At 36.5% G+C, this 26,283-nt stretch overlaps 1 protein-coding gene across 1 annotated transcript in view; it reads right to left on the bottom strand.

The window, feature by feature from the left end:
- The window catches only part of LOC149775791 (uncharacterized), a 72,960-nt gene extending 47,038 nt beyond the window's left edge, over nt 1-25,922 (bottom strand). Inside the window, exon 1 of the mRNA XM_089944092.1 lies at nt 25,126-25,922. Coding sequence (XP_089800218.1) covers nt 25,126-25,265 — 140 coding nt within the window. The 5' untranslated portion in view covers nt 25,266-25,922. The remainder of the gene's footprint in view (nt 1-25,125) is intronic.
- Between the last annotated feature and the right edge of the window lie 361 nt (nt 25,923-26,283).

Below are 26,283 nucleotides of genomic sequence, written 5' to 3'. Positions count from 1 at the left end.
GTAACGACTTTGTGTGAATTTCCTCAGTCCGACATTTTCCTGCAAGAGGAGCAAGACTCGTTTTGACTCCGGGGAAAACTGAGAGTAGCTCTTTCTTTTTAAGACAAGTAAGGGGACCAGGTTGCTGTCTTGTAGGCAAAGACAGGCCTTTAGTGCTAGGACGCACATTTTCTTGGAAAGAACAGCATTAAGGGAAACAGCTCACTCGAACAGTCTGAGACAGTCCGAAAGACGTAAATCCAGATAAATGATCGAGCGGTTAGGATTAAAGGATCAAGAAAGATCAAACGTATACACGTGAAAGTGGGAAAACACGGGATACACAGAGAGAAAGACAGGAAGCGACAATAGGTGATGCAGATCAGGAGTGGACATTGTGCTCGTTTCATCACTCTCGTTATCATGAGGAAATGAATCAATAATAGAACACTGCTGCTGAAATTCTGTAAAAGCAAATTTGTTTGAATTGAAGCTGACACTATTAGTTTATGTCATTGATTAAATTGTTATTCTCTTGTCTAAAGGGGCTCTTATTGTATTATTTCTCTTCAATAGCTATGCTCAGTTCTCTGTTGATGTTTTATTTATCCAATCACACCGGGCAATAAAATCGAGTGAGGTCATCCTCTAGATAACGACAGCCAAAGCTATCAACCCCCTCTTTACCAAGAGGGAACATCGTTACAAGAAAAAAAAAAAAACATTAAAGGACAATAACAGGGAGAGATGAACACATCTGGAAGTATCAGCGACTGTGAGACATTCCCCTTGTCCCAACAACAATCTACACAGGTATCGGATAAAGTGGATATAGCACCTTGATAAGCTCATTGGATTGGGTACAAAGCGGACAAAGTTGGCCAATTCAATGAATTCTGCTAATAAGCAACTGTTTCCCTATTTGTTTATGCCAGATGCTACGAAAGCTAACGCAGCCAGTGCCAAGTGTGTAAAGAGTAACCAAGACGTAAATGAAACGTATAGCATGAAAGGCATAAATAACACATAATGGCGTCAGCTTCCTCACTGCGTAATTACTACGTACATTAGCTATATAATCACTCAGCTGTCTGAATTCATTATATTGGACAGACATATTTGCTATAATATTGGAAAAACGAAATCACGGGTCGTAAATGTTTGCTAAGTCTACATTCAATGCAAAGAGCCAGCTCGTCATGTTAACTGTCGAATAAAAGGGCATTACAGACATATACTATAAGCCAGCAATAAAACTATTCAATAAAATATGCAGTTAACTATTGGATACGGGGGAACTATTTTCCTAATCTATCTCTGTGTCAGTCTAACCACGATTTTCAGCCGGACTTGACCTGTACGGCTCCACCATATTTACTTTTATGTCAACAATAAAAGGCGTCCCCAGATAATGGAACAATCCCTTCTTAATTATTCCACTGTACAAAATATCAGTTCCAATCAAAAATATTTCATATGGACATACACAATCAATCAACACAAATAGATTTTAAGAGGAACCATAGCTCTATGCCCACCTCTCCGGCTCTGACCTGATGTCAAGTGCGAAAGTAAACCATACCATCTCCGGCCGACCTGAAATATATTTTTGGGGCCTGATAGAAAAATGATAACTATTTAATGGCAGCGCTTTGACTCCGGGGAGGAATCTGAAATGAAGCAAAATTATGTTGTAACCATTTGTTTATTGAACACCTTTATTTGACTTCAATACATTGTCAACAATGTTAAAAAGTGATTGTATCACTGGATAACTTACTATTGTGGTTGGAAACTGTAAAATATAAAAGAATTTTAAAAAATTAAATTTATTGCAAAGGAGCAGGAGATAGACAACCTACTGTTCTTTTCAACTGACGTTCTTTGTTATGATAAAGCCACGAACACAGTATGCAAGACTTCATTCTGATTTCATTACAAACGACATTTTACAAAATGCAGACACTATTGTGGGGTTTCGTAATGATATTTTCCCTTTAATTGTTGAAATAGCTACTTATATTATCTGTGTAATTGTTGAAATAGCTACTTATATTTTCCCTTTAACTATTGAAATTCTATTATATTTTCCCTTTAAATATTGAAATATATGCTTATATTTTCCGTTTAATTGTTGAAATAGCTACTTATATTTTCCTTTAATTGTTGAAATAGCCACTTATATTTTCCATTGCTGAAATAGCTACTTATATTTCCTGTTTAATTCTTGAAATAGCTACTTATATTTTCCTTTATTTGTTGAAATAGCTACTTATATTTTCCATATTTAATTTCATGCGTAAATATTGATAATGGCCAACTCGTCTTGTTGACTTTGCGTTTCCTAAACAGATGAACAACTTTTTAAGGAATAAATGGAAGTTGCAGAGTTCATATAAACTCTTTAATCTATCTACACATAAACACTCCTCTCTCGCCTTGCTTTATCATTCAAAACTTTATAATAAAAAACAGAAGAACAAATTAAAATATAAAAAACAAGAAACCCTTACTAATGACCGAAGTTACATTGAAACCATAATATTATATCTAAAGTCTTTCTTATTCGCAAATATTTTAACAAAGTCTTCCCGACATACAAACGTGTTCAAGGATCTACTGCTGAAAAGAAAGTGGTGGCATACAATTAGTCAACTATTAACATGAAAACACGCAAAAGCGTCTCTGATTTATGGTTATAGAGTTTTAGTTTTCTTGAACGATTGTAATCGTCACCGTGATGTTTGAAGAAAGTACTACCGTTTTCAATGCGTTGATACTATACCTTAACTATCTCACTGCGTCGAGACCACCTTCCTATATGCCTTGATAGTCTCTGTGCGTCAAGACTACTTTAATATATGCCTTGATAGTCTCTGTGCGTCAAGACTACTGTCCTATATACCTTGATAGTCTCAGTATGTCAAGACTACTTTAATATATGCCTTGATAGTCTCAGTGCGTCAAGACTACTGTCCTATATACCTTGATAGTCTCAGTACGTCAAGACTACTTTAATATATGCCTTGATAGTCTCTGTGCGTCAAGACTACTGTCCTATATACCTTGATAGTCTCAGTACGTCAAGACTACTTTAATATATGCCTTGATAGTCTCTGTGCGTCAAGACTACTGTCCTATATACCTTGATAGTCTCAGTACGTCAAGACTACTTTAATATATGCCTTGATAGTCTCAGTGCGTCAAGACTACTTTAATGTATGCCTTGATAGTCTCAGTGCGTCAAGACTACTTTAATATATGCTTGATAGTCTCAGTGCGTCAAGACTACTTTAATATATGCCTTGATATTCTCAGTGCGTCAAGTCTACTGTCTTGTATGCCTTGATAGACTCAGTGCGTCAAGACTACTTTAATATATGCCTTGATAGTCTCAGTGCGTCAAGACTACTTTAATGTATGTCTTGATAGTCTCAAAGCGTCAGGACTACTTTAATATATGCCTTGATAGTCTCAGTGCGTCAAGACTATAGTCCTATACGACTTGAGAGTATCATTACGTTAAAACTACTTTAATATATGCTTTGATAGTCTCAGTGCGTCAAGACTACTTTAATATATGCCTTGATAGTCTCAGTGCGTCAAGACTACTTTAATATATGCCTTGATAGCCTCAGTGTGTCAAGACTACTTTAATATATGCCTTGATAGTCTCAGTGCGTCAAGACTACTTTAATATATGCTTTGATAGCCTCAGTGTGTCAAGACTACTTTAATATATGCCTTGATAGTCTCAGTGCGTCAAGACTACTGTCCTATATGCCCTGATAGTCTCAGTGCGTAAAGACTACTTTAATATATGCCTTGATAGTCTCACTGCGTCAAGACTACTTGAATACATGCATTGATAGTCTCATTACGTCAAAACTACTTAAATATATGTCTTGATAGTCTCAGTACGTCAAGACTACTTTAATATATGCCTTGATAGTCTCAGTGTGTCAAGACTACTTTAATATATGCCTTGATAGCCTCAGTGCGTCAAGATTACTTTAATATATGCCTTGATAGTCTCAGTGCGTCAAGACTACTTTAATATATGCCTTGATAGTCTCAGTGTGTCAAGACTACTTTAATATATGCCTTGATAGTCTCAGTGCGTCAAGACTACTTTAATATATGCCTTGATAGTCTCAATGCATCAAGACTACTTTAATATATGCCTTGATAGTCTCAGTGTGTCAAGACTACTTTAATATATGCCTTGATAGTCTCAGTGCGTCAAGATTACTTTAATATATGCCTTGATAATCTCAGTGCCTCAAGACTACTTTAATATATGCCTTGATAGTCTCAGTGCGTCAAGACTACTTTAATATATGCCTTGATAGTCTCAATGCATCAAGACTACTTTAATATATGCCTTGATAGCCTCAGTGCGTCAAGATTACTTTAATATATGCCTTGATAGTCTCAGTGCGTCAAGACTACTTTAATATAAGCCTTGATAGTCTCAGTGTGTCAAGACTACTTTAATATATGCCTTGATAGTCTCAGTGCGTCAAGACTACTTTAATATTTGCCTTGATAGTCTCATTGCGTCAAGACTACTTTAATATATGCCTTGATAGTCTCAGTGCGTCAAGACTACTGTCCTATATGCCCTGATAGTCTCATTGCGTCAAGACTATTTTAATATATGTCTGGATAGTCTCAGTACGTCAAGACTACTTTAATATATGCCCTGATAGTCTCATTACGTCAAAACTACTTAAATATATGTCTTGATAGTCTCAGTACGTCAAGACTACTTTAATATATGCCTTGATAGTCTCATTACGTCAAAACTACTTAAATATATGCCTTGATAATCTCAGTGCGTCAAGACTACTTTAATATATGCCTTGATAGTCTCAATACGTCAAGACTACTTTAATATATGCCTTGATAGTCTCAGTGTGTCAAGACTACTTTAATATATGCCTTGATAGTCTCAGTGTGTCAAGACTACTTTAATATATGCCTTGATAGTCTCAGTGCGTCAAGACTACTTTAATATATGCCTTGATAGTCTCAATGCATCAAGACTACTTTAATATATGCCTTGATAGTCTCAGTGTGTCAAGACTACTTTAATATATGCCTTGATAGTCTCAGTGCGTCAAGATTACTTTAATATATGCCTTGATAATCTCAGTGCGTCAAGACTACTTTAATATATGCCTTGATAGTCTCAGTGTGTCAAGACTACTTTAATATATGCCTTGATAGTCTCAGTGCGTCAAGACTACTTTAATATATGCCTTGATAGTCTCAATGCATCAAGACTACTTTAATATATGCCTTGATAGCCTCAGTGCGTCAAGATTACTTTAATATATGCCTTGATAGTCTCAGTGCGTCAAGACTACTTTAATATATGCCTTGATAGTCTCAGTGTGTCAAGACTACTTTAATATATGCCTTGATAGTCTCAGTGCGTCAAGACTACTTTAATATTTGCCTTGATAGTCTCATTGCGTCAAGACTACTTAAATATATGCCTTGATAGTCTCAGTGCGTCAAGACTACTGTCCTATATGCCCTGATAGTCTCATTGCGTCAAGACTATTTTAATATATGTCTGGATAGTCTCAGTACGTCAAGACTACTTTAATATATGCCCTGATAGTCTCATTACGTCAAAACTACTTAAATATATGTCTTGATAGTCTCAGTACGTCAAGACTACTTTAATATATGCCTTGATAGTCTCATTACGTCAAAACTACTTAAATATATGCCTTGATAATCTCAGTGCGTCAAGACTACTTTAATATATGCCTTGATAGTCTCAATACGTCAAGTCTACTGTCTTTTATGCCTTGATAGTCTCAGTGCGTCAAGACTACTTTGATATATGCCTTGATAGTCTCAGTGCGTCAAGACTACTTTAATATATGCCTTGATAGTCTCACTGCGTCAAGACTACTTTAATACATGCATTGATAGTCTCATTACGTCAAAACTACTTAAATATATGCCTTGATAGTCTCACTGCGTCAAGACTACTTTAATATATGCCTTGATAGTTTCAGTGCGTCAAGACTACTTTAATATATGCCTTGATAGTCTCAATGCATCAAGACTACTTTAATATATGCCTTGATAGTCTCAGTGCGTCAAGACTACTTTATTATATGCCTTGATAATCTCAGTGCGTCAAGACTACTTTAATATATGCCTTGATAGTCTCAATGCATCAAGACTACTTTAATATATGCCTTGATAGTCTTAGTGCGTCAAGACTACTTTAATATATGCCTTGATAGTCTTAGTGCGTCAAGACTCCTTTAATATATGCCTTGATAGTCTCAAAAGCGTGAGGACTACTTTAATATATGCCTTATAGTCTCAGTGCGTCAAGACTACTTTAATATATGCCTTGATAGTCTCAGTGCGTCAAGACTACTTTAATATATGCCTTGATAGTCTCAATGCATCAAGACTACTTTAATATATGCCTTGATAGTCTCAGTGCGTCAAGACTACTTTAATATATGCCTTGATAGTCTCAGTGCGTCAAGACTACTTTAATATATGCCTTGATAGTCTCAATGCATCAAGATTACTTTAATATATGCCTTGATAGTCTCAGTGCGTCAAGACTACTTTAATATATGCCTTGATAGTCTCAGTGCGTCAAGACTACTTTAATATATGCCTTGATAGTCTCAATGCATCAAGACTACTTTAATATATGCCTTGATAGTCTTAGTGCGTCAAGACTACTTTAATATATGCCTTGATAGTCTCAGTGCGTCAAGACTACTTTAATATATGCCTTGATAGTCTCAGTGCGTCAAGACTACTTTAATATATGCCTTGATAGTCTCAGTGTGTCAAGACTACTTTAATATATGCCTTGATAGTCTCAGTGCGTCAATACTACTTTAATATGTACCTCATGTAGAGCTATTTACATCAAGGAGTACTAAACTATGATCAAAAGTATTGATGCTTGAACTTGGCAAGCGTTTGATAACTGGATACAAAGAAAGCTAGAATAGTGGGTCTGCGAACCTATACTCCATCTGATATCGGTTATAGTGCAGACAGACTATTGTAGGTAACCATAGTGTTATTATGGGTTTTAAGCCATTTTTTTTGGATATACAAGTATTGATCATCAGTTATAGAAAATGCAAAAAAAAAAAATTTTATCACACATACACACACACACACACGCGCGCGCGCGCCTGTTTAATGACGTACATGAACAGCAAAGGAGGCAATAGCCACCTCCCTTCCCTTGTGCAGTTGGAATAATAAACGCCCATGATACTAAAACATAGCAGATGATGCTGGAATATTATAAGCTTACCAATAATACGCACTAATGTATTTTACTGGTGTGTAGTCAGCTTTGGATGACGTGTATAAATAAACCCAGGACTGAGAATCTACATGTACAAACTGCTGGCAAAGAAAATGCCACTCATTATACAGTATATATCTTAGACTGATGTGCACTTAGCTAAACAAGGGAACACAACTGTATGTGAACCAAGCAGCAAGAAAGAAAGAAACAAAAAAATTAGGTATGCAGAGTTTTACTTTTGAATTTGTCATATACATACATATTCTTCATTATGATTTATGTAACCATGCAATAGATTCCGAACATCATGGTAAACACACGAAATCTCAGATTACACAAGGGAACCTACATGCGTACATATCGATCGGTTTTGTTTTGTTGGGGGGGGGGGGGGGGGTAATGCCATATTTTTAGCGATGATATGCGATACAAGGCGGCAATTCTATTTTGATGAAGGAAGAACCCGGGAAGTAACAATGACCAACGGGAACTACTGACAAACTTTCTCACAAACCACATTAGTCGAGCCGATTCAAACTCACCCAGACAGAGATAAGAATGAGATGTGTCAGTGATTTGTAAATGTGAGCGTCGACAACCCTGGACCCCTGTACATATCATTGCAAGTAGAACTAAAACGAACACACAACAAAATATCAACTATGATGCTATGTGTTAATACAATGCTGATACATTATTTCTTTATAGTAATTATCTTAACATAACATAGTAGTCAGCGACGTTGCGAAATATTGAAAGGTACTTTATACAAAGAATATTTAAGGATAACAAGACAGATAAGATGCACTAACCTGCACCAGGAAAGTTGTACGTACAGCATACCATTACGAAAAATGACCAAGCTCTCTTGGAAGAGAACAAGTTCACCTGCTTCGGCAGTACGCTGTCACATGCAGTCCACATTGATGATGAAACCAACGCCAGAATTACTAAAGCAAGTGTGGAATTCTGCAGATTACGTGAAAATGTGTGGGAGCGCGGTGGTATTGGTCTGCAAACAAAACTCGATGTTTATGAAGCCATTGTTTCTGATCATGCTGTACCCTTGCAAACCCTGGACAGTGTACATACGCCATGCCAAGAAAATGAATAATTATCCCATGGGCTGCATGAGGAAACTGGCGAAGATACGATGGCAGGACAGGGAGAAGACACAGTGAGGTTCTTACACGGACAGGTATCACGATGTCAGACGAACGACTACCTCAGAAGATGTTCTACCGCGAGATGATGGAGTCAACACGATCTCAGGGTCGTCAGAAGAAACGCTTCTAAGATTCCCTCAAGTGATCCTTGAAATTCTCCAACACTGACCCTGAGACTTGAGAAGATTGCAGACATGAGAGCTCCACCTGGCAGAGTCTCATCCATACTGGAGCTACAGATTTTGAATGGAAGAGAATTGCAGAGGAAGTGCAAAATCACGTGCAGTGCAAATCTTTGAACTGCAGCACGTTTTCGTCTGATCAATCCAATCCGCAAATCCAAGCAGCATCTCCAGTCCAGTGTGCCACAGACAGTTCATAGCACGAATTGGCTTGATCAGCCAGCCATTCACATACTAAACCAAACCAGTTAGTAACGTCATGATGATCTTGAAACTCAAAGGACGTGCATTTAAGGATAAAGAATAATCATAATAGATTTGAACTTATAGTGAAACACCAGTGTAAATAAAACAAATGTTTTATATTGTTTTGTATATATGTCGCAAATAATCTGTACAGACAAATGTATGTCTTTCAAGTATTCAACACAGTAGAGGCTTACATTTGTATAATGTAACGGGTGGATAATTGCGACAGCAGTTAAGCTGGGAAGATGATCAGTCATGTTTGATGACACAGGTTTGTACAACAAAACTGTCAAGGTAAAGTGCCCTTACTTTCATCTTTATTCAGCCTGTACATCATACAGGGAAACGGGATTTACATCCAAGGTGGTCCTAAAGAAAAACAGTGCTAATTTCATTAAATTAGTGCAAGGCATACTCGATTAGATACTTAGTTTAAGACCAATCGTAACTCTAAGATCTGCTTACGGGTCATGTTCTGGCGACCTTTAAATTAGCCAATGGAAATGCAGCTTTCATAATTCTGAAAGTGAATCAAATCGTTATGCTCCTAAGGCACGGTTCTCAGTCTGTCAAACGCGAAGATATAAGACTTCGTATGATTGGCTGATAAAATTAGCGATTATGATAATAACATAGGTCACCAGAACATGACCCCAAAGCAATCGCTGTCAGGCAGCAAAGATTTATTTTAATGATATAGGCGGAAACAGCTTCATGTAAGCAGTTTCAAGTAGACAGATAGAAAGATCGTTTCTCTGATGCAGAAAGAAAGGAAATTAAAATTGATTTTTTCCCCTTCATTATGGAAACCTTCTCTACAAAATTAAAAACAATTTTTCTGAAGACACAACTTCTACTTTCCTACAAATCATTCTACAACGATTATGAAAACCATTAATGACTTTATAATTGCTTATTGTTTTTGATAGTGTTTAGGTAATACGTTTGAAGCAAATACATTATCCCTGCATGCAATTAAGAGGAAACATATGTACATGTTGAAATTGCTGAATCACTGGACGAGATTCTGATAGCTTAAACAGATCTATTTTGGGACCAAAATGAGAACAAGTATTGCCTCTTTCATCCATCAACACTAAGTTTTACTCTTCAGGAAACTTAAATTTAATCAAGAACCCATTAAAGTTCTCTCATTGGTTTTGTGACCAGAGTAGTCATGTAAGCAGTGATACAATTACGTGTTCACGGTGTTTATGCACCATGTGAAGATGATTGCAGACATCATAACGCTACTGTAATTACCACTCGACTTCTGTGTTAGACTTTATCGCTCATGTCATATTTTTCTATCTTACACAAGTTTACTATCACCTCAAAACGTCAAAAAGAATCCAAGGCATAGTTTTAATAAATTAGACATATAAATGTATTTAAAGGTCGGAAAAGTGCTGATTTGAGACTCACTAAAGATGTAAATTATACAAGACTTTTTGATCGATTCTAGTTGAATAAATATTAATGTATACCGTTTTTATTTATATAACTGGAACGACCGCCACGAAAAACAAACTATTACAAATTACACAAAATCTGACCGAATTTACATTTTAATGACACAATTGATTGTTTGATTAACGTATGAAAATCCAGTAAATACTCAAAGATTGTCTAATTTGCTACGGTCTATCAAGTAACCATTATAATAAGCAATTAATCAAATTTATTAATCGATATTGTGGAGTAAACTTCTGATTATTCGGAATTTTTCATGCCAACAAATGACTCGGTGTACCCAGTGAATCGCGCTATTCGCCTGACGGTCAACGGGTATCAGTGCCCATCACCAAACGATACAAAACTTAATTATAACATAACCTTCCCCTGTTTACTATTTTATGACGGTCATACCGCACGGGGGAACCTTATTGTATTTAACATGTTGACATTTTAATACCCATTACTTATGACCATGGCGGGCCATACGGTACCATGGATACCGGCTGTGGTCTACAGCCTGGAAAGGGATGGGCTCCACCAGTTGCAGCTGCCCATGATACTCCAGAGATGACTGAATAACACTAGAGTTCACTGACTTCAATAATGCTTTCGATAAAGTATAGGAGGCAGCCTTGTGGGTGACCATGCGGATATACAACATAAAATCAAAACTAATCAGGAACATAGAAAAGATGTGTGACAAGGCTACTATCTCAGGTAGTACCTCCTCTCACACACTGTCCTGAACAACTGCCTGGAAAGGATCATGTCAGATGCCTTAGAAGACCACGAGGGCACTGTCAGTGTTGGAGGCTTCGCTGATGATATCGATGGCTTAGCGGGAGATAAACAAGAACTGGAAACCATAGTGAACAGTCTCAATCAAGCAACACCAATGTACAGGATGGAGATCTGCGCTGGAAATACCAAGCTAATAACAAATAATCGACATAAGCTGGACACAGTGGCAAGCTTCAAGTATATAGGTGCTATCGAAGGTTCAAATCCTAAGATTCTGTCCAGGATTGCGCAGACAACAGCTGCAATGGCTAGGCTAAAACCCATTTGGAAGGATCGCAACATCAAGCTTATGCTCTCCCACGTCATTCGCATATTCTTATATGCATGTGAGAGATGGACAATTACAGCAGAACTAGAGAGATGAATCCATGCCTTACTTAGAGACGAGATATTATCGAAAGATCCTGAACATTTCATACTTAGACCACGTATCTAATGAGGAGGTGAGCATTAGAATCCAAGGTGCAACTGGACCATATGAAGAACTGCTCTCCATTGTAAAGAAACGCAAACTAAGATGGTATGGTCACGTACAACTATCATCTGGCCTGTCAAAGACAATCCTACGGTGCACAGTGAGAGATAAGAGAAAGCGAGGCAGACAGAAAAAGGCATGGGAAGATAACATCAAAGAGTGGACAGGCATGGAAAGTCCCAAAGAGCATTGGAGAACGTGGCAAAATGGAGAGAAACTGTCGCAAAGTCATCAATGGCGCCCCTAAGACCAGACAGGTTACGGGTAAAATAAAAATAAAAATGAATGAAAAATTAGCTATGTGGCATTTTCTCCAAGACTGCGGCTTTAATTTATATCTGTTATTGCTAGGAAAAATCAGATTTTATGGAAGGTGCCAAAAGAAAAACAAACCCACCCAGCATATTTGTATTGTGGTATCTAAGCGCTAAAGCATTCAAAACTTGAAACGATGTTCCATGCATCGGTAGTGTTTGGTAGTGAGTGAATACAAATTTTGGTCCGCATTGATCGAAAATATCCTGAAGTAATGGAGAGCAATTTATATTTATTGTCGCTGGAACTGAACTAGGTTTCTAACTGTTCAGGGGCGGATCGGGGTGGGTGGGTAGAGTGAAGTGGGTAGAGTAGGCTCCTCATCTCCACCTAAAATTAGCGCAGCACAACGGGGCACTTTCCAGTTTGGACACTTACAGTAAGTTTTCTTGGAAGTAATATGTTTAAAAGCATGCCCTTGAAACGCTTAAAATACTAGAGCCCTCGCCCCACGGTACTGTCACCTACTTGCTCACGTCCCACCCCCCACCACAAAACAATATTTCTGGATCCTGAACTGTTACTGTCGATAATGTAGTACAAGTATCAGTACTTAATGTAGTGTGACCGAGTTTCATTCAATCTGTCCTTTTTCACACAGCAAATCACCCATCTGCCAACCAAGTTCGCTCTTTGCTAAAATATGGAATATGATATCAGGTGGGAATATGTAATGTCAACTACTGGAGATGGACACTGTAAACTTAGCTTGATTACAGAAATAATTGCCGCTGCAGTTTCAGCTTCACTGTTGTAAGCTGTTTTATTCTTATAAAATCTGATCAACTTCTTTAAGAATGTATATATTTTCAGTAAAATAAAAATAGATTTCTCGTTGTTTTTGGCAGATGAGGCAAATGTATGTTTGAAAGGTTATACTTCCGTATGCCAAGATTTTTGTCGAAAACTTGAAATTAACGATTTATGCCATGTATTTTTGTTGATACAGAATACTTTTCACAACTGAGAGGGAAATATATGAATTTCTAGAGATCTGACATTAGTAAGAATCATACAAAATAGACATATAATGTACTTTGTTCAATTATTTAACTCTTTTTTGTAGATTCCCTCTGTTATTCAAACATATAATGGTCCATTTAAACCCTTTGCATTTAGTGTGTAGTTTTCAGTTTCAGCATGTAAGCTCAAGCGTTGGGAACTTTTGTAATTGCTGTTACCAGTGGAATGCTGTCCTGAAGAAGACCAGGTCGAAATCATGCTCACTAGCACCACATTCCGAACGTTTTGCATTTAGCGGCCTAAGTGTTGTTTATTTATATTCCCAATCGGGCTGACATATATTTAGATGATATAAAAAATGCACAAGATGGGGGGGGGGGGGCTTACAATGTTTAAAAAATGGTGTTTTCCCGGTAAGATAATGAACTTGCTACAGCAACAATGAGACATACGTAGTTTCCATGCATAACTCTTGCATCACTAGATTTATATGACAAGTACGTTTCTCTTATACCATCAAACAACAACTTATGAAAATGGTTTGGATAAATTTTTTTTAGACCTTTCCATAATTTTAGTGTCACCTAATATATCCTTAGTGATCAACCGTCTAGGTCACGTAACCGAATGACAAATCCTTCTAGGTCACGTAAACGAATGACAAATCCTTCTAGGTCACGTAACCGAGTGACAAATCCGTCTAGGTCACATAACCGAATGACAAATGATGAACATTAAATGAGAAATTAATTTATTTGCACGAAGATTTAAAATGAAGTACACAAACAAATACTTTTTCGATATGATATGTTATTTAATGCATAGAATGAAACCAATCAATAACCTTACGTGCATACAGATAACAGCAATACTCTTGTTCTTTCCTAAGCACACACAGAAAAATGAAAATGATCAATATTGACAATGGAACAGGACAGGAAATGTACACTACGTAACACGATACAAAAATATCATCCAATCGTATGTGGGCTAAACTTATCAAGACTCCGCAAGCCATCGATTGATTTAGATACAAGTAAGTGTGTACTGTTTTACATTTTGCACTAATGCTACTTGGTGCATTTTTTGGGATGATACCGGATAACGAAAAGCATTTCATTTTTCAGACAAGTCAAAGTAAATGGTTTCTCGTGGTAATGTTTGGGAAATAGTACTTAGTTGATTGTTTTTTCTGTAACTAATTCCGTGGGAATTGGCTACGGTGTTCTTACGCAGACTTAATTCCTGCTCACAATAATTCATTATCAGGACTAAATCTATACGAACTAAATTAATCGGGATTATATATATATATATATATATATATATATATATATATATATATATATATATATATATGCATCTTGTTTTCAGGTCAGTGTTGGAACTAAATTTTAAAAAAAAATTCCATTACTTGAATCATGCGGCTATATTAGAAAGAACGAGTTATTCTGCAGTAAATTGAATCTCGTATGAGCAGCTGGATTTGTGTAAATCGTAATAAGAATTACGTAACTTCTGATTGGAGCATAAAAGACTAGAAGGAGCAAAAATCAAACTCAGTCATAACTAACATTGTTTTATTTGTCTCTGATACACCCAATAATTAGAGTCGGGGTTCCTTGCGTCGAACCAAGACATAGGCTAGCATTGCAAACGTACCTGATAGCCAAAACAATTTGTTAATGTGTGTCACATACTTCCTATGGTATTATTTCTAATACCGGAGAAAGATGGACAATTAAAATTTAAATAGCTCCGAGCCCCCATTCAGCAATGCCGACGGTCTAGGTTTATATTAAAAAAATGAAGGTGCAAACTATAATTATTAAATAAAATACAGCAAATGTATTCAATAATTTCATCGACAACTTTCTCAACCACAATTTCTTTCGAACAAACACAATCAATGACCTATTAACAGTTGCCAACTATTATTTCATCAAACAGCCAATGTGGGTATCTGAGAAAGCTTGCCAGTAGCTTCTCGTGGGTCGGTGGTTCTTTCTGGGGTTTTCCCGGGTTCTTCCTCCACCATTAATACTGGCCGCCATGAATGGCCTATCGTGTGCTGAAAAATGGCGTTAAACCCTACAGCAGCAACAACAACAACAAAAATGATTTCATCACATGGAATTAAAGGTCTTAAGTGAGAGTATTTCCTTTCAGTGTTTTACAGTCTATAGTAGCATAACATATATCAGCTGTATGTACAATTGCATTTTAATAGTCGTTTATACAGTCTAATGTAGCATAACAGATCTCAGCTGTATGTACAATTGCATTTTAATAGTCGTTTACAGTCTATAGTAGCATAACAAATCTCAGCTGTATGTACAATTGCATTTTAATAGTCGTGTATACAGTCTAATGTAGCATAACAGATCTCAGCTATGTACAACTGCATTAATAGTCGTTTACAGTCTATAGTAGCATAACAAATCTCAGCTGTATGTACAATTGCATTTTAATAGTCGTGTATACAGTCTAATGTAGCATAACAGATCTCAGCTGTATGTACAATTGCATTTTAATAGTCGTTTACAGTCTATAGTAGCATAACAAATCTCAGCTGTATGTACAATTGCATTTTAATAGTCGTGTATACAGTCTAATGTAGCATAACAGATCTCAGCTATGTACAATTGCATTTTAATAGTCGTTTACACAGTCTACGGTAGCATAACAGATCTCAGTTGTATGTACAACTGCATTAATAGTCGTTTACACAGTCTACAGTAGCATAACAGATCGCAGTTGTATGTACAATTGAAATTAATAGTCGTTTACACAGTCTACAGTAGCCTAACATATCTGAGCTGTATTTACGATTGCAATGTAAAATTGATGCGCATTGCAGGGCCTGGTGTTAATGTTGGCCCGACTACTCTGTGCTAGTCCGTGTTTTAAGTAAATATTTGTTTTGTGCATAACCCGTACGAGTCGTCAGACCTGTGTTTATCTGTAACTGGTTATCTAATGGCAGAATCAAAGTTCAATTAGTTATAATTTAGAACCGGATATTTTGAGGATATACTATTTTTTAAAGATGTTCTTTGAAAGTATTCCTTGCACTAAAGTTCCAGAGTCCATGTGGCATAAATTTTATTTAGGATCAGATATACATTATAAGAAGTTATTTTAGTGAAAACTCCATGCTGATATGACCATTCATGTAGGAGAAGTAGCGACAACAAGATCTGCAAGATGGCTGCCATGGTGGCCATATTGGACTTCAAATCAGCAGCATCTTCACTTAGAACCAAACAGACATCACGAGAGGAACTGTTTACATGAAAACACAGTGTTGATATGACCATTCATTCAGGACGAGTAGCGATAAAATGATTTTCAAGATGGCCACTATGACGGACATTTTAGACATTAGATTGGTAAAAGGTTTTATTTAAAACTAACTAGACATCATAGGAAGCCTTTCCGCAAAATCCCATGACGTTATGACCATCCATTCAGGAGTAACAATAACAAGATTTTCAATATGGCCACTGTGGCGGTCATATTGGATATCAGATCGGACCATCCATTCTGGAGTAACAATAACAAGATTTTCAATATGGCCACTGTGGCGGTCATATTGGATATCAGATCGAAACGATTTTCATTTACGACCAATTAAACACCAAGAAAAGTATTTTAGTTAAAACCACGTGTTGACATTTCCGTCCATTGAGGAAAAGAATTGATAACAAGATTTTCATGATGGTCATTATAGCGGCCATAATGAATGTCCCAGCAACACAATTTTCATTTAGAAACTATTCATCGATATATCGATGCATCAATACTTTTTGCTGTAACGATACACATATCGATACAAGAGATGGAGAATCAATACAAAACGATACTTATCGTATACAAGTTATTTTATTCTTCAGCAGTCACGAATGGTTGTTATTAGTGTGCCTTGTTATTCTTTAAATACAGAATTCGTCTGAAACAGTATTTGCAGTCATTTGCACTCATTTTATTACTAAAACGAAAAGGACTATCGAGAACACTCGCTCGCCGCCTACAAATTAACACAACGTAACATTGTTCGTACTCTGCAACCCGCCCTACCCCCTGCTAATTATCTTAACCCAGCAGCACGTTCAGCTTATATGATACATTCCAAAAGCGTTCCACGTATACATTGAAGTACTTTACTTAATCATTTAATATCCAATATTACGCGAAATTCCTACGTTGAATTGAATATTTTCTACATGGTCGATTTGAAGGCTACACTACCGGATTGTCACATTGTGAAATATGTTATATTGAACTATTATTGGTGGTTATTCCTTATTCCTGTCCAGGTTAAGCAATAACTACCAAAAAAACAAGTTAATGTAGCTTATTCCGTGCGTGACAAACATGAAGTACTGGCAGAGAACAGAGAAATTTCGTGCAAAGGTCATTAATTGTTATGTAAAGTACTAAAACAGAGATGTTGTCAGGGAGTGCGATTGTGTGAATCGGGCAAAAGTTGTAAAAATTCGCACACTTAGACAACAGTGATTGACGTGAACTCCCGCATATTTATTTTAAAGTCCTACATATGAAAATGTGCTCGGTGAAGTATATATTTCAACCGTTCTTGTCCCGTCACGCCAACTGTTTCCATATCTCAGTTCTTCAAGCATGACATGAATCTTTGTTAAACTAAATTTGGTTGGCACATTGTGCCTTGGAATAGGCATTATGACTTAGTTTGAACCTTCCATCAAGGAAGTTAACAAATGCGTGTTCAAAATACGTGCTACCTAGAAAATCCAAAATGTCTGATACCAGGAGTGGTTCATTACGTTTTCTTTCGGCAAATACTAGCTGATGATACTGGTGATGACAATAATTTTAAAGTTATGAAGTATGTCGGATTATCTGAGCTGGAAAAGTGTTAATACATATAACAGTGAGTGATTCTGAACCCGAAAATGGTGTTAAATACGAATCAGATGTACATGTTCGATGCACAAGAATAGATGGCATGACGGTCAATCTCCGTATCAGTATTTCGAAATTAATTGTAGAAAGGGCAGAATATTGAGCCTAATTAAAATACAGACGATTTAAAAGTAGAATGCAATTTTCATTTTTTTGTATCAGTCAATTTAGCCTTGCAGTTCATACGCTACAAAACCATATATCCATATCAGGGTTAAGATAAACTAATAAATAAAGATGAAAAAAAAAATGAAATTAAGACGATATTTATTTGAATACCTCTGTCTGCACAAGCATAGTATGGCATTGATGGGCTAAAACACTAATACAGCATTATGAAATACATAATAAATCTGGCATGGTAGTCAGAAAACTACTGAATTAAAAAAGTAAGTTTATTTTAGAGAAAAATACTATTTGGAGCAGATGTATCCAAAAGATAATATGTGTGAGCTCTGGAAAATTGTACATAACAGCCATAAAAATCAGTTTTCCAACATCTTCAAGCTGACAATGTATATATGTATATGCCCCTTCACAAGGAAGTACATAACAATATTCCTATACAGATAAGGAACAGGGTATGCTAAAAAAAATAATCAACATATTAATGTTTATACAACTGGAGGTGACATCTTTTAAAGATTTTGATTTCAGGAGAGCTCTAAGAAAGTGGACCAGGAAGAAAGAGAGATATTGAAGTGTTAGATAAATATTAAATTATGACCGTTTCCTTCTCCCTCCATTATTTATACACCCCACCCCCCACCCCTTATTTATATGACAAAGGGTGAAGTCCCTCTTAAGATAAAATCCTGGCAGCATCTCTCCTTAAGGATACATGGTACTAATTGTATGGAAGAATGCGAACCAACCTGGAAATAGGTGAACATAAAATAGAGTATACATGGGTTTGGGTGGCCAGGATTGGCTGATAATGAAAGTTATTTTGTAGGAAATAGAAACTTTTGAGAGCTTATTCCAGTTGAACTTTTAAAAATTAAAGACATTATTATCATGATAGAATGTCAGTCCTTTAACAGTCTTGAACTTGGTACACTCGCTGCTGAAATTAGCACCCGACTCTTTGGTGCGGAATTGAAAGCAAATGTTTCAAACACATTTTGGTCCAGAAAATACTTCGGCTCATAATCCTTTTCTCTACACAGAAGGTGACATCCACGTTTCATCTATACTGATAAATATAGGTTTGATCATGTTGTCTCAGAAACTTAAAGTTATTGATTATATATATATATATATATATATATATATATATATATATATATATATATATATATATATATATATATATATATATAATGATGTTTGCAGAGGTTTACTATGGGAACTGAATAAGTGCCGTGAGTCCTTAAATTATACATGGGGAACACATTTGGAATTTCTCTTTTTATGCAGCGATATATAATCAGTGAATGAAGGTGATTTCAAACCGCTCAAGTAAATTCAGTAAATTAAAAATAAATAGAGAATTCGACTGGGTGTTGTCAGTAGTTGCCCTTCTTCACTAACCTATACTTGGGTCTTTTTGTATCTGCAGGAAATAAAATGTGATAGAATTTGTTGGTATTCCCATACCCGGATTTGTTCTAAATTAGATTTTTTTTGCACGAGGAAATTGCATTAGTTCTCCTGTTTCGAAGATAACATCGTAATATCTTCCAAGTTTAAGTGAGACATGAAATTTTTCATGAGATGTTTTCAAAGCATTCACGTCGTCCGAAAACAAAGGGCCTGGAGGCTAAAAGTTAAATGGAACCACCATTAAGTGGCTTAAAACGTTGAATAAAACTCAATGACAATCAACTGGTTTTCTGTTTAAAAGTATTTTTGTTATCTAGGAGAACTGCATATAAACATATGATAACTATATGTATATTTGTAATCTGCATGCTCGAATACAACCATTATATCAACATACAAAAAAGGGTACCACCTATCTTTCAAAGAAGGAAAGAGCATCAAGTTCATATGTGTATTGATATGTATCGTATCGCAGGATGTGTATCGTGAATTATATAGATACATGGCACAAGGGTATCGCTTCACCCCTACTATGGGGTGAACGCGCGCGCGCGCGCGTGTGTGTGTGTTTGTGTGTTTAAAATTTCAAGGCAATCCTCCACATACTTCAGGAGTAGCGATATGAAGCTTTTGCTAAGGGACGACAGACAAAAGTCTATCCCATAAGCTCTTTTGGTTTATGATCAGTAGAGCTAATAAACCAGTCTTCTAATGCAACACATCACAAAAAATAAAAGAACGAAGCTGAAGTACTTATATATTGGTAGTAGTTCTGCTGAAGATGCACGTTCCAGAGAATACAATTTTAAAAAATAAATAAATTCAGGACCAATTCATCTTGCTCATATCACCAAAATAAGACCACTGCTGGAAATGATTAAGACCCCTAGTGCAGCTGCAGATCCGAATTTATGAGAAGCGTTGTTTTTAAACACCTGTTTTTGACATAAACCAGAACAGTGTCATAGACAATGAAATGGAAAAAGAATGAAAGCGTATTCAGTTCAGCAGTTTATCTTGTTGGATACTACTAAACTGGAAGTATAATCAGTTTGGATTTATTTAATGAGTTCCGGACAGAATACATACTACAGTAATCTCAAGTAAGCACTGCTGTATATAACTGCACGTATAATGAACGTGATCAGCATTGTTACAAGATAAAGAAATGTTTCTGATGAAGTAGAAAGAATCTCTCTCTCTCTCTCTCTCTCTCTCTCTTAGTCTATACAAGAAACATTATCACAAGAATACCTACATAAATCATCGTGACTTTGGAAAATAAACACAAACAAACATACACACACCACCACCACCAACCGTTACTGATGGGGACTGATTTCTAAAATCTCTTGACGGGAAATTGAGTTTGGTAACAGGGCAAAACAGTCATCAGTTTTGTTCCCGAAGAACGCTATGCAGTGCTTAATATATTCAACTAGGACAAATTTAGTATATTTGTTAATGTACAATTCTTAATTGTTTTGCAGTAGCCCTTGGACCTGTATCGGACATGATCAGGTATTTCTGCGAGATAAAAATATGCAACGGACGTATGTCGTTTCGTGAGTCTTTAAAACTGGATTGGTCCAGGTGTAAGGAGTATGAAATATAACAGGAGTGCACAACCCGTGGCCCGCGAGCCGAATCCGGGCCGCGAACATGTTCTGTCCGGTCCTCAGGGCAAATTAAAACAACATAGAAATCTGGCCCGTGAACAGTAATTATATTAAAGAAACTAGAAATATATTGGGATACTAACAAATTTGCGACCTATAACAACCTGACACAGAGCTTAAGTCTAACTCAGGGTAGGTGGTAATGTCGTCTTCACCTAAGAAGTTGAAAAAAGCCGCTTCTGTTTGAATGCTAGAGCAAAAGGGCAGCATAAACTTGACTCGCCTGATACGGCAATTTTTGGCGCGCCGGCCATGTCAAGTCTATTACTAAGATTTTTGATTGGCAGCTCGTCGCGCGATCTTAATCAAACTCTGTGTCGGCGAATATATTTTCTTCGATGCGTCAACAGCGTCAGCGATAATTAAGACAAAGCGTGCTTTTCTAAAATATAAATTTACAGTGCCGTACCCGAAGATGTCTAAAAATTAAGCAACAAAGCGTAAGATTGATGGAGAAAAACGTCAGTTCAGTGATGCATGGACATGTCTGTATTTTATGGATACTTTTAACGGCAAATCAGTGTTTAATTTGCCGCGAATCACTCTGCGTTATTAAAGAGTGTAACTACAGACGACACTACGAAACAAAACATGCCGCTGCATATAACAACTTGCAGGGTGACTTAAGAAGGCAGAAAATCGAACAGTTAAAGAAGACTTGTCACCTGAGCAAAGTTTTTTTTCCACGAGGAAGTCGCAAGAAACAAGATGTTTGACACGTGCCAGCTGCAAAGTGGCACTGATAATTGCAAAGTCATCACGGCCTTTCACAGATGGCGATTTTATGAGAGAATGTCTCCAAAGCATCTGCACAGAAATATATCCAGAAAATGCAAATATTTTAAGCCAAGTCCCGTTATCAAGAATGACAATTCAACCCCAAGTGGAATACCAGTGTGACTTTTCGGGATATCACGAGTCTTGTGAAACCTTAAAGAAGGAATTGAATAATCGGTTTCAAGACTTCAAAGAAAAGAAAGATTTGTTTAATCATGCATGATCCATTTTCTTTTACAGTGGAAGCTATTCCTGATTAATATCAGTTGGAGGTCATCGACCTTTAGTGTTAAACTGAATTGAAAGTCATCTTTAAGGAAAATAATATTTTAACATTTTTTTCAGGAATCTTCGTCCAGACAAATAGGGCAAAATAAAGGACTTGACTTTAAAATTGTTTTCACTGTTTGGAAGTACATCTTTATGTGAGCAAACATTCTCAATCATGAACCTCGATTAAAATAAACTGAGATCAAACTTGACTGATAGCAACCCCAGTTCCATTCTGAAGATTGCAACAACTGAATTACAACCAAACATTGATACAGTAGTGCAAAACATTCTGTCACAGCCATCACATTAGATTATTTGCAAGCAACAAATGAGGAATTATATGTTGGACTTAAACTTAGTAAGTACAAACTAGTGTTCAGTTCCTCTTGACTCTTGAGTTTTCACTTTTACATGTAAAAATAAAATTATATAAAACCTTCATGTCAAGAAATAGTTTATTACAACATTTATTAAGGTTAATTTCGTTTGCCAAGTCGCTGCTGTATAAAACATGTATCGTCGTGTTTGCGTCCAAAGAGTGATCATAGAAAGTGCAATCTGGCCCTTGGCCGAAAATTTTTGTGTTAAACATAGCAATGTCTAAATTGAAAATTAACCGCGAGAATCAATAAATTCCCAAGACGGAGTTTTCAATTGATAATAAAATAGACTGTTATCATTCTTTTTTTGTCTTTGTTTTTAAGACTAAAGATGAGCTACTAATGTTTAGTGTGGTCAGTATAGGTGACATTAACCATCATTAATCAAGTTAGCTTCTGGCTTGAATTTTCCTTCGCTACATGTCGTGTGAAATAATCACCATTACTCTTAGGGTTTTCAAGACTGACCGAGATGGCTCGTTAGTGCTACCTCAGTGGAAGGCAAATCATATGGGATCTTTGAAGTACAACGTTGAATTAAGCTCAGTGATTCCAAAACGGAACAGTCTTTCAAATGAATTTTATTATGTTGAAAAATAAGAACGTCCCTGATATGATCGGAAAATTGAATTGGTTTTGATAAATTTAAGCAGTATTGTCTTGTCCATATTAATCCTATGTAATCATAGGTTGAAAACGAGTCACGTGACAATCTTACGTAATGCCTGAAAGGGCTATTTGCGATAGCTCACGGTTATCTCATTAAGTAGGCTACCCGATCAGAAAAGATCACACCTTCATTCTCCTTTCTAAAGTAAAATTTTCTCAAGCATCTAAATCATAAAAGACAACAATTTGAGAGATGTGTTAAACAGATATAGTTCCACAGAATCACAGTAGACATTTCGACATTGTTTCAACACCTGTAGCGCCTTGTAAGACAATTGCAAGTAAGATCTAATGAAGACTGTAGTTTTCCTGATGTTTGATTGAAACTTAGCAGCCACTTCGATAGCCAGATTGTCTAGACCGAGGAAATGAATATGTAGTTTTATTTCTCTTTTTTAATCTTGTATCTTTTCTTTCTCTATATCTCTATGTTGCTTTGTTTGTTGTTTGTTGTGGGGTTTCGTTTGTTCTTTTGTTTGTTTCGTTTTGTTTTGGTCAGCTTTGCTTATTAACTTTTCTTCTCCGCCTACGCTGTGCCAGTACATCTTAATAGTCAAACGTGACTGGGGTTTCGCAGTAGATGTAGATGATGTAGGTGTAGAACCTCTCGGATCGCTACCATTTAAGCCAGACAAATAACAGTAAATTTGGCTATTGATTTTCGCCTCAATGTTTCGATACGCAAAGAAGGTAATACTTTCAGAAATGAACAATGTAATAGAAGAAAAAGAAAGAAAGAAAATGAGAACAGAAAAAAATAGAAGGAAAATAAAAAAAAAGAAAAGACAAAACACGGACACTTTTAGAAACAATCAATAAATTGGGTGAGTGGGGAAATAACTTTACATTCTTCGTTCCATTCTTTAGGTAGAATGGAACTTTTCTTTTTAAATATTGTAACATTCGGATTCAGAAATACACTGATCCCAAGAATGGTGACCTTCATGACTGACTTAAAATCAAAGTCGGTGTTGTGATTGTGATTGGGTGATGTTAATGTAGTTCTTTGCAAATGCAGCATTCGAACGGCTTTTGCTCCTTTCTTTGCAAAAGTAGCATCTAATGGCTGAAACTTGGTAAAAAAAATTAACCGTAGAGACTAGCGAAACTAGTATTGATTAGAACATGTGCAATGAAATAAACCTGCCTTATTCAAAAGGGAGCGTAAAACTGTTGGTGAATATACCATGCGTAATACAGTCATGGAAGGGGAAGAAAAAAATTTGTCAGTCCTTAATGTACATATCATACTATTTGGGGTTGAGACTAGTATATTTGTTGTCATTCCAGCACGTCCTTGTCAGCGCTATCCTGCTGCCTCACAAAATAAACCAACCTATCCCCAGGTTGAAAGCAAGGGCCCTCGGGAAGATGACCTATGTATGTCCAAATTATTTAACAACTCTGATAATAAATACAATGTCCTTGATCTATCGAGCTACGAAAATCTGACCCAAGTTCAAGCGTGAGAAATCATATTTACACATTCTTCATTGTTGTATGTTTACAAGTGAGGGAATGAAAGTGTTTCTTGAAAGAAAACGAATTTTCCAGCCACTTTTGATAAAATTAGCACAGAAGACCGGTTCTACAGTCGTCTAAATTAGCTCGACTTGTGTAAACTTGTTTTAGCTGACATCAAAAGTTGTCAGATAATAAACAGCGAACGTGAAACGTATGTCTGACCACGTGCACAAGATTACGTGTAAAGAACTACGACGAAAAATAAAATATACACCAAAGAGGAGAAAACAAAGTAGTCATAAAAACCGGCCATGTAAATGTATAATATGAACAAGTTTTAAATGGCATGGTAATTTGTTGAATGCGAGGGAAGAAGGAGAGACGACCTAAACGTCATGGTGTTCGTGCGTTGTTCATGTTTGTGTGTAGTTATTAATGTTGTATATGTGAATGTTCCTGACGTAAACACATAATATACTCACCCAAGCGATCGTATGGCGACGAGGACAACCCCAATGACCATCAGCAACAACCCCAAGGAAAGCAAACCCAGTATGGCCCTCCGTGGTAACAGCCAATGGTGGGCGGTCCTGGGTGCAAACTTTGATCCTCTTGGACTCATATTAGAAAATGATTATATCCAGATAGTAAAAATACGCATGTGTAATTGATCCAATTAGGTAATAGTCGAAACGAATGTAATGTACAAATCATTAAACCAAGGCAAAATTCTGAAAAACAATTCATGTGCAAATTTTTTTTTACACTACAATCTCAGAAAATGTTATAGTTAACTTCCCGTTTTCTTTCCCGGAGTCGACAGAACAAAATATTTCAAACAGATCTCTAACAGCATAATTCCTTGACGGAAAGTTATTCTCAGTTGCCTGTTAAGGAAATCCGAGTCTCGCTGCAGCTCATTCCAAGGCCTTGGTTTTCTTTTTTTATGTATCGTACAAGGACAAACATCATTATGTTAAACTAAAACACCACACGGTATCGGGTGGATATCTAATGGCGAACTAGTGCCCGGATAAATGACCACATCACGTATAATTAATTATTACTGCGCTTCACACTGTGCGGATATAATCCCTTTTCTTGAAGCAATGTTGTTGACCGAGCTAGATGGAGAACTGCGCTGCAACGATTTTATAAACTGTTTCCTAAAGCATGCGGCACGGCTTAAAAGACGTATCTTACGCCTGTTGGGCGCGATGCGTCTGTCCCTCTCTCGCTGTTAATACCTCACTTGTTCTCTATCAGCAGTATTTCTATCAGCAGACAGAATATACAGTGCTTAAGTGATTATATCTTTTATTTGCCTGTTTTTGCGTTATGCATTTTAAGCTAAACTTTCTCCCCCTTTTTTCTGCCATACAGACTGGTTTAAGCTAAACTTTCTCCCCTTTTTTCTGCCATATAGACTGGTTTAAGCTGCACGGTATTCGTTTCAATCACCGCACAGTACACATGTTCAGATGTTTAAAAAAGCGTGGTTAGGATTTAACATAATGTCTAACTGCTTATGATTAATTTTGATTTACTTAAAAATATGAACGATTTAAGTGACAATAGGTACAAATTCCTTATCCTATGCTAAAATGTAACAGACGATCAAGATATGAAGTTGGGCTTTT

This window comes from Sinohyriopsis cumingii, chromosome 19 (assembly GCF_028554795.1).
Source record: "Sinohyriopsis cumingii isolate HCF-2022 chromosome 19, ASM2855479v2, whole genome shotgun sequence".
In the NCBI taxonomy this organism is placed as follows: Eukaryota; Metazoa; Mollusca; class Bivalvia; order Unionida; family Unionidae; genus Sinohyriopsis; species Sinohyriopsis cumingii.
This window is presented reverse-complemented; position numbering and strand designations above follow the sequence as displayed.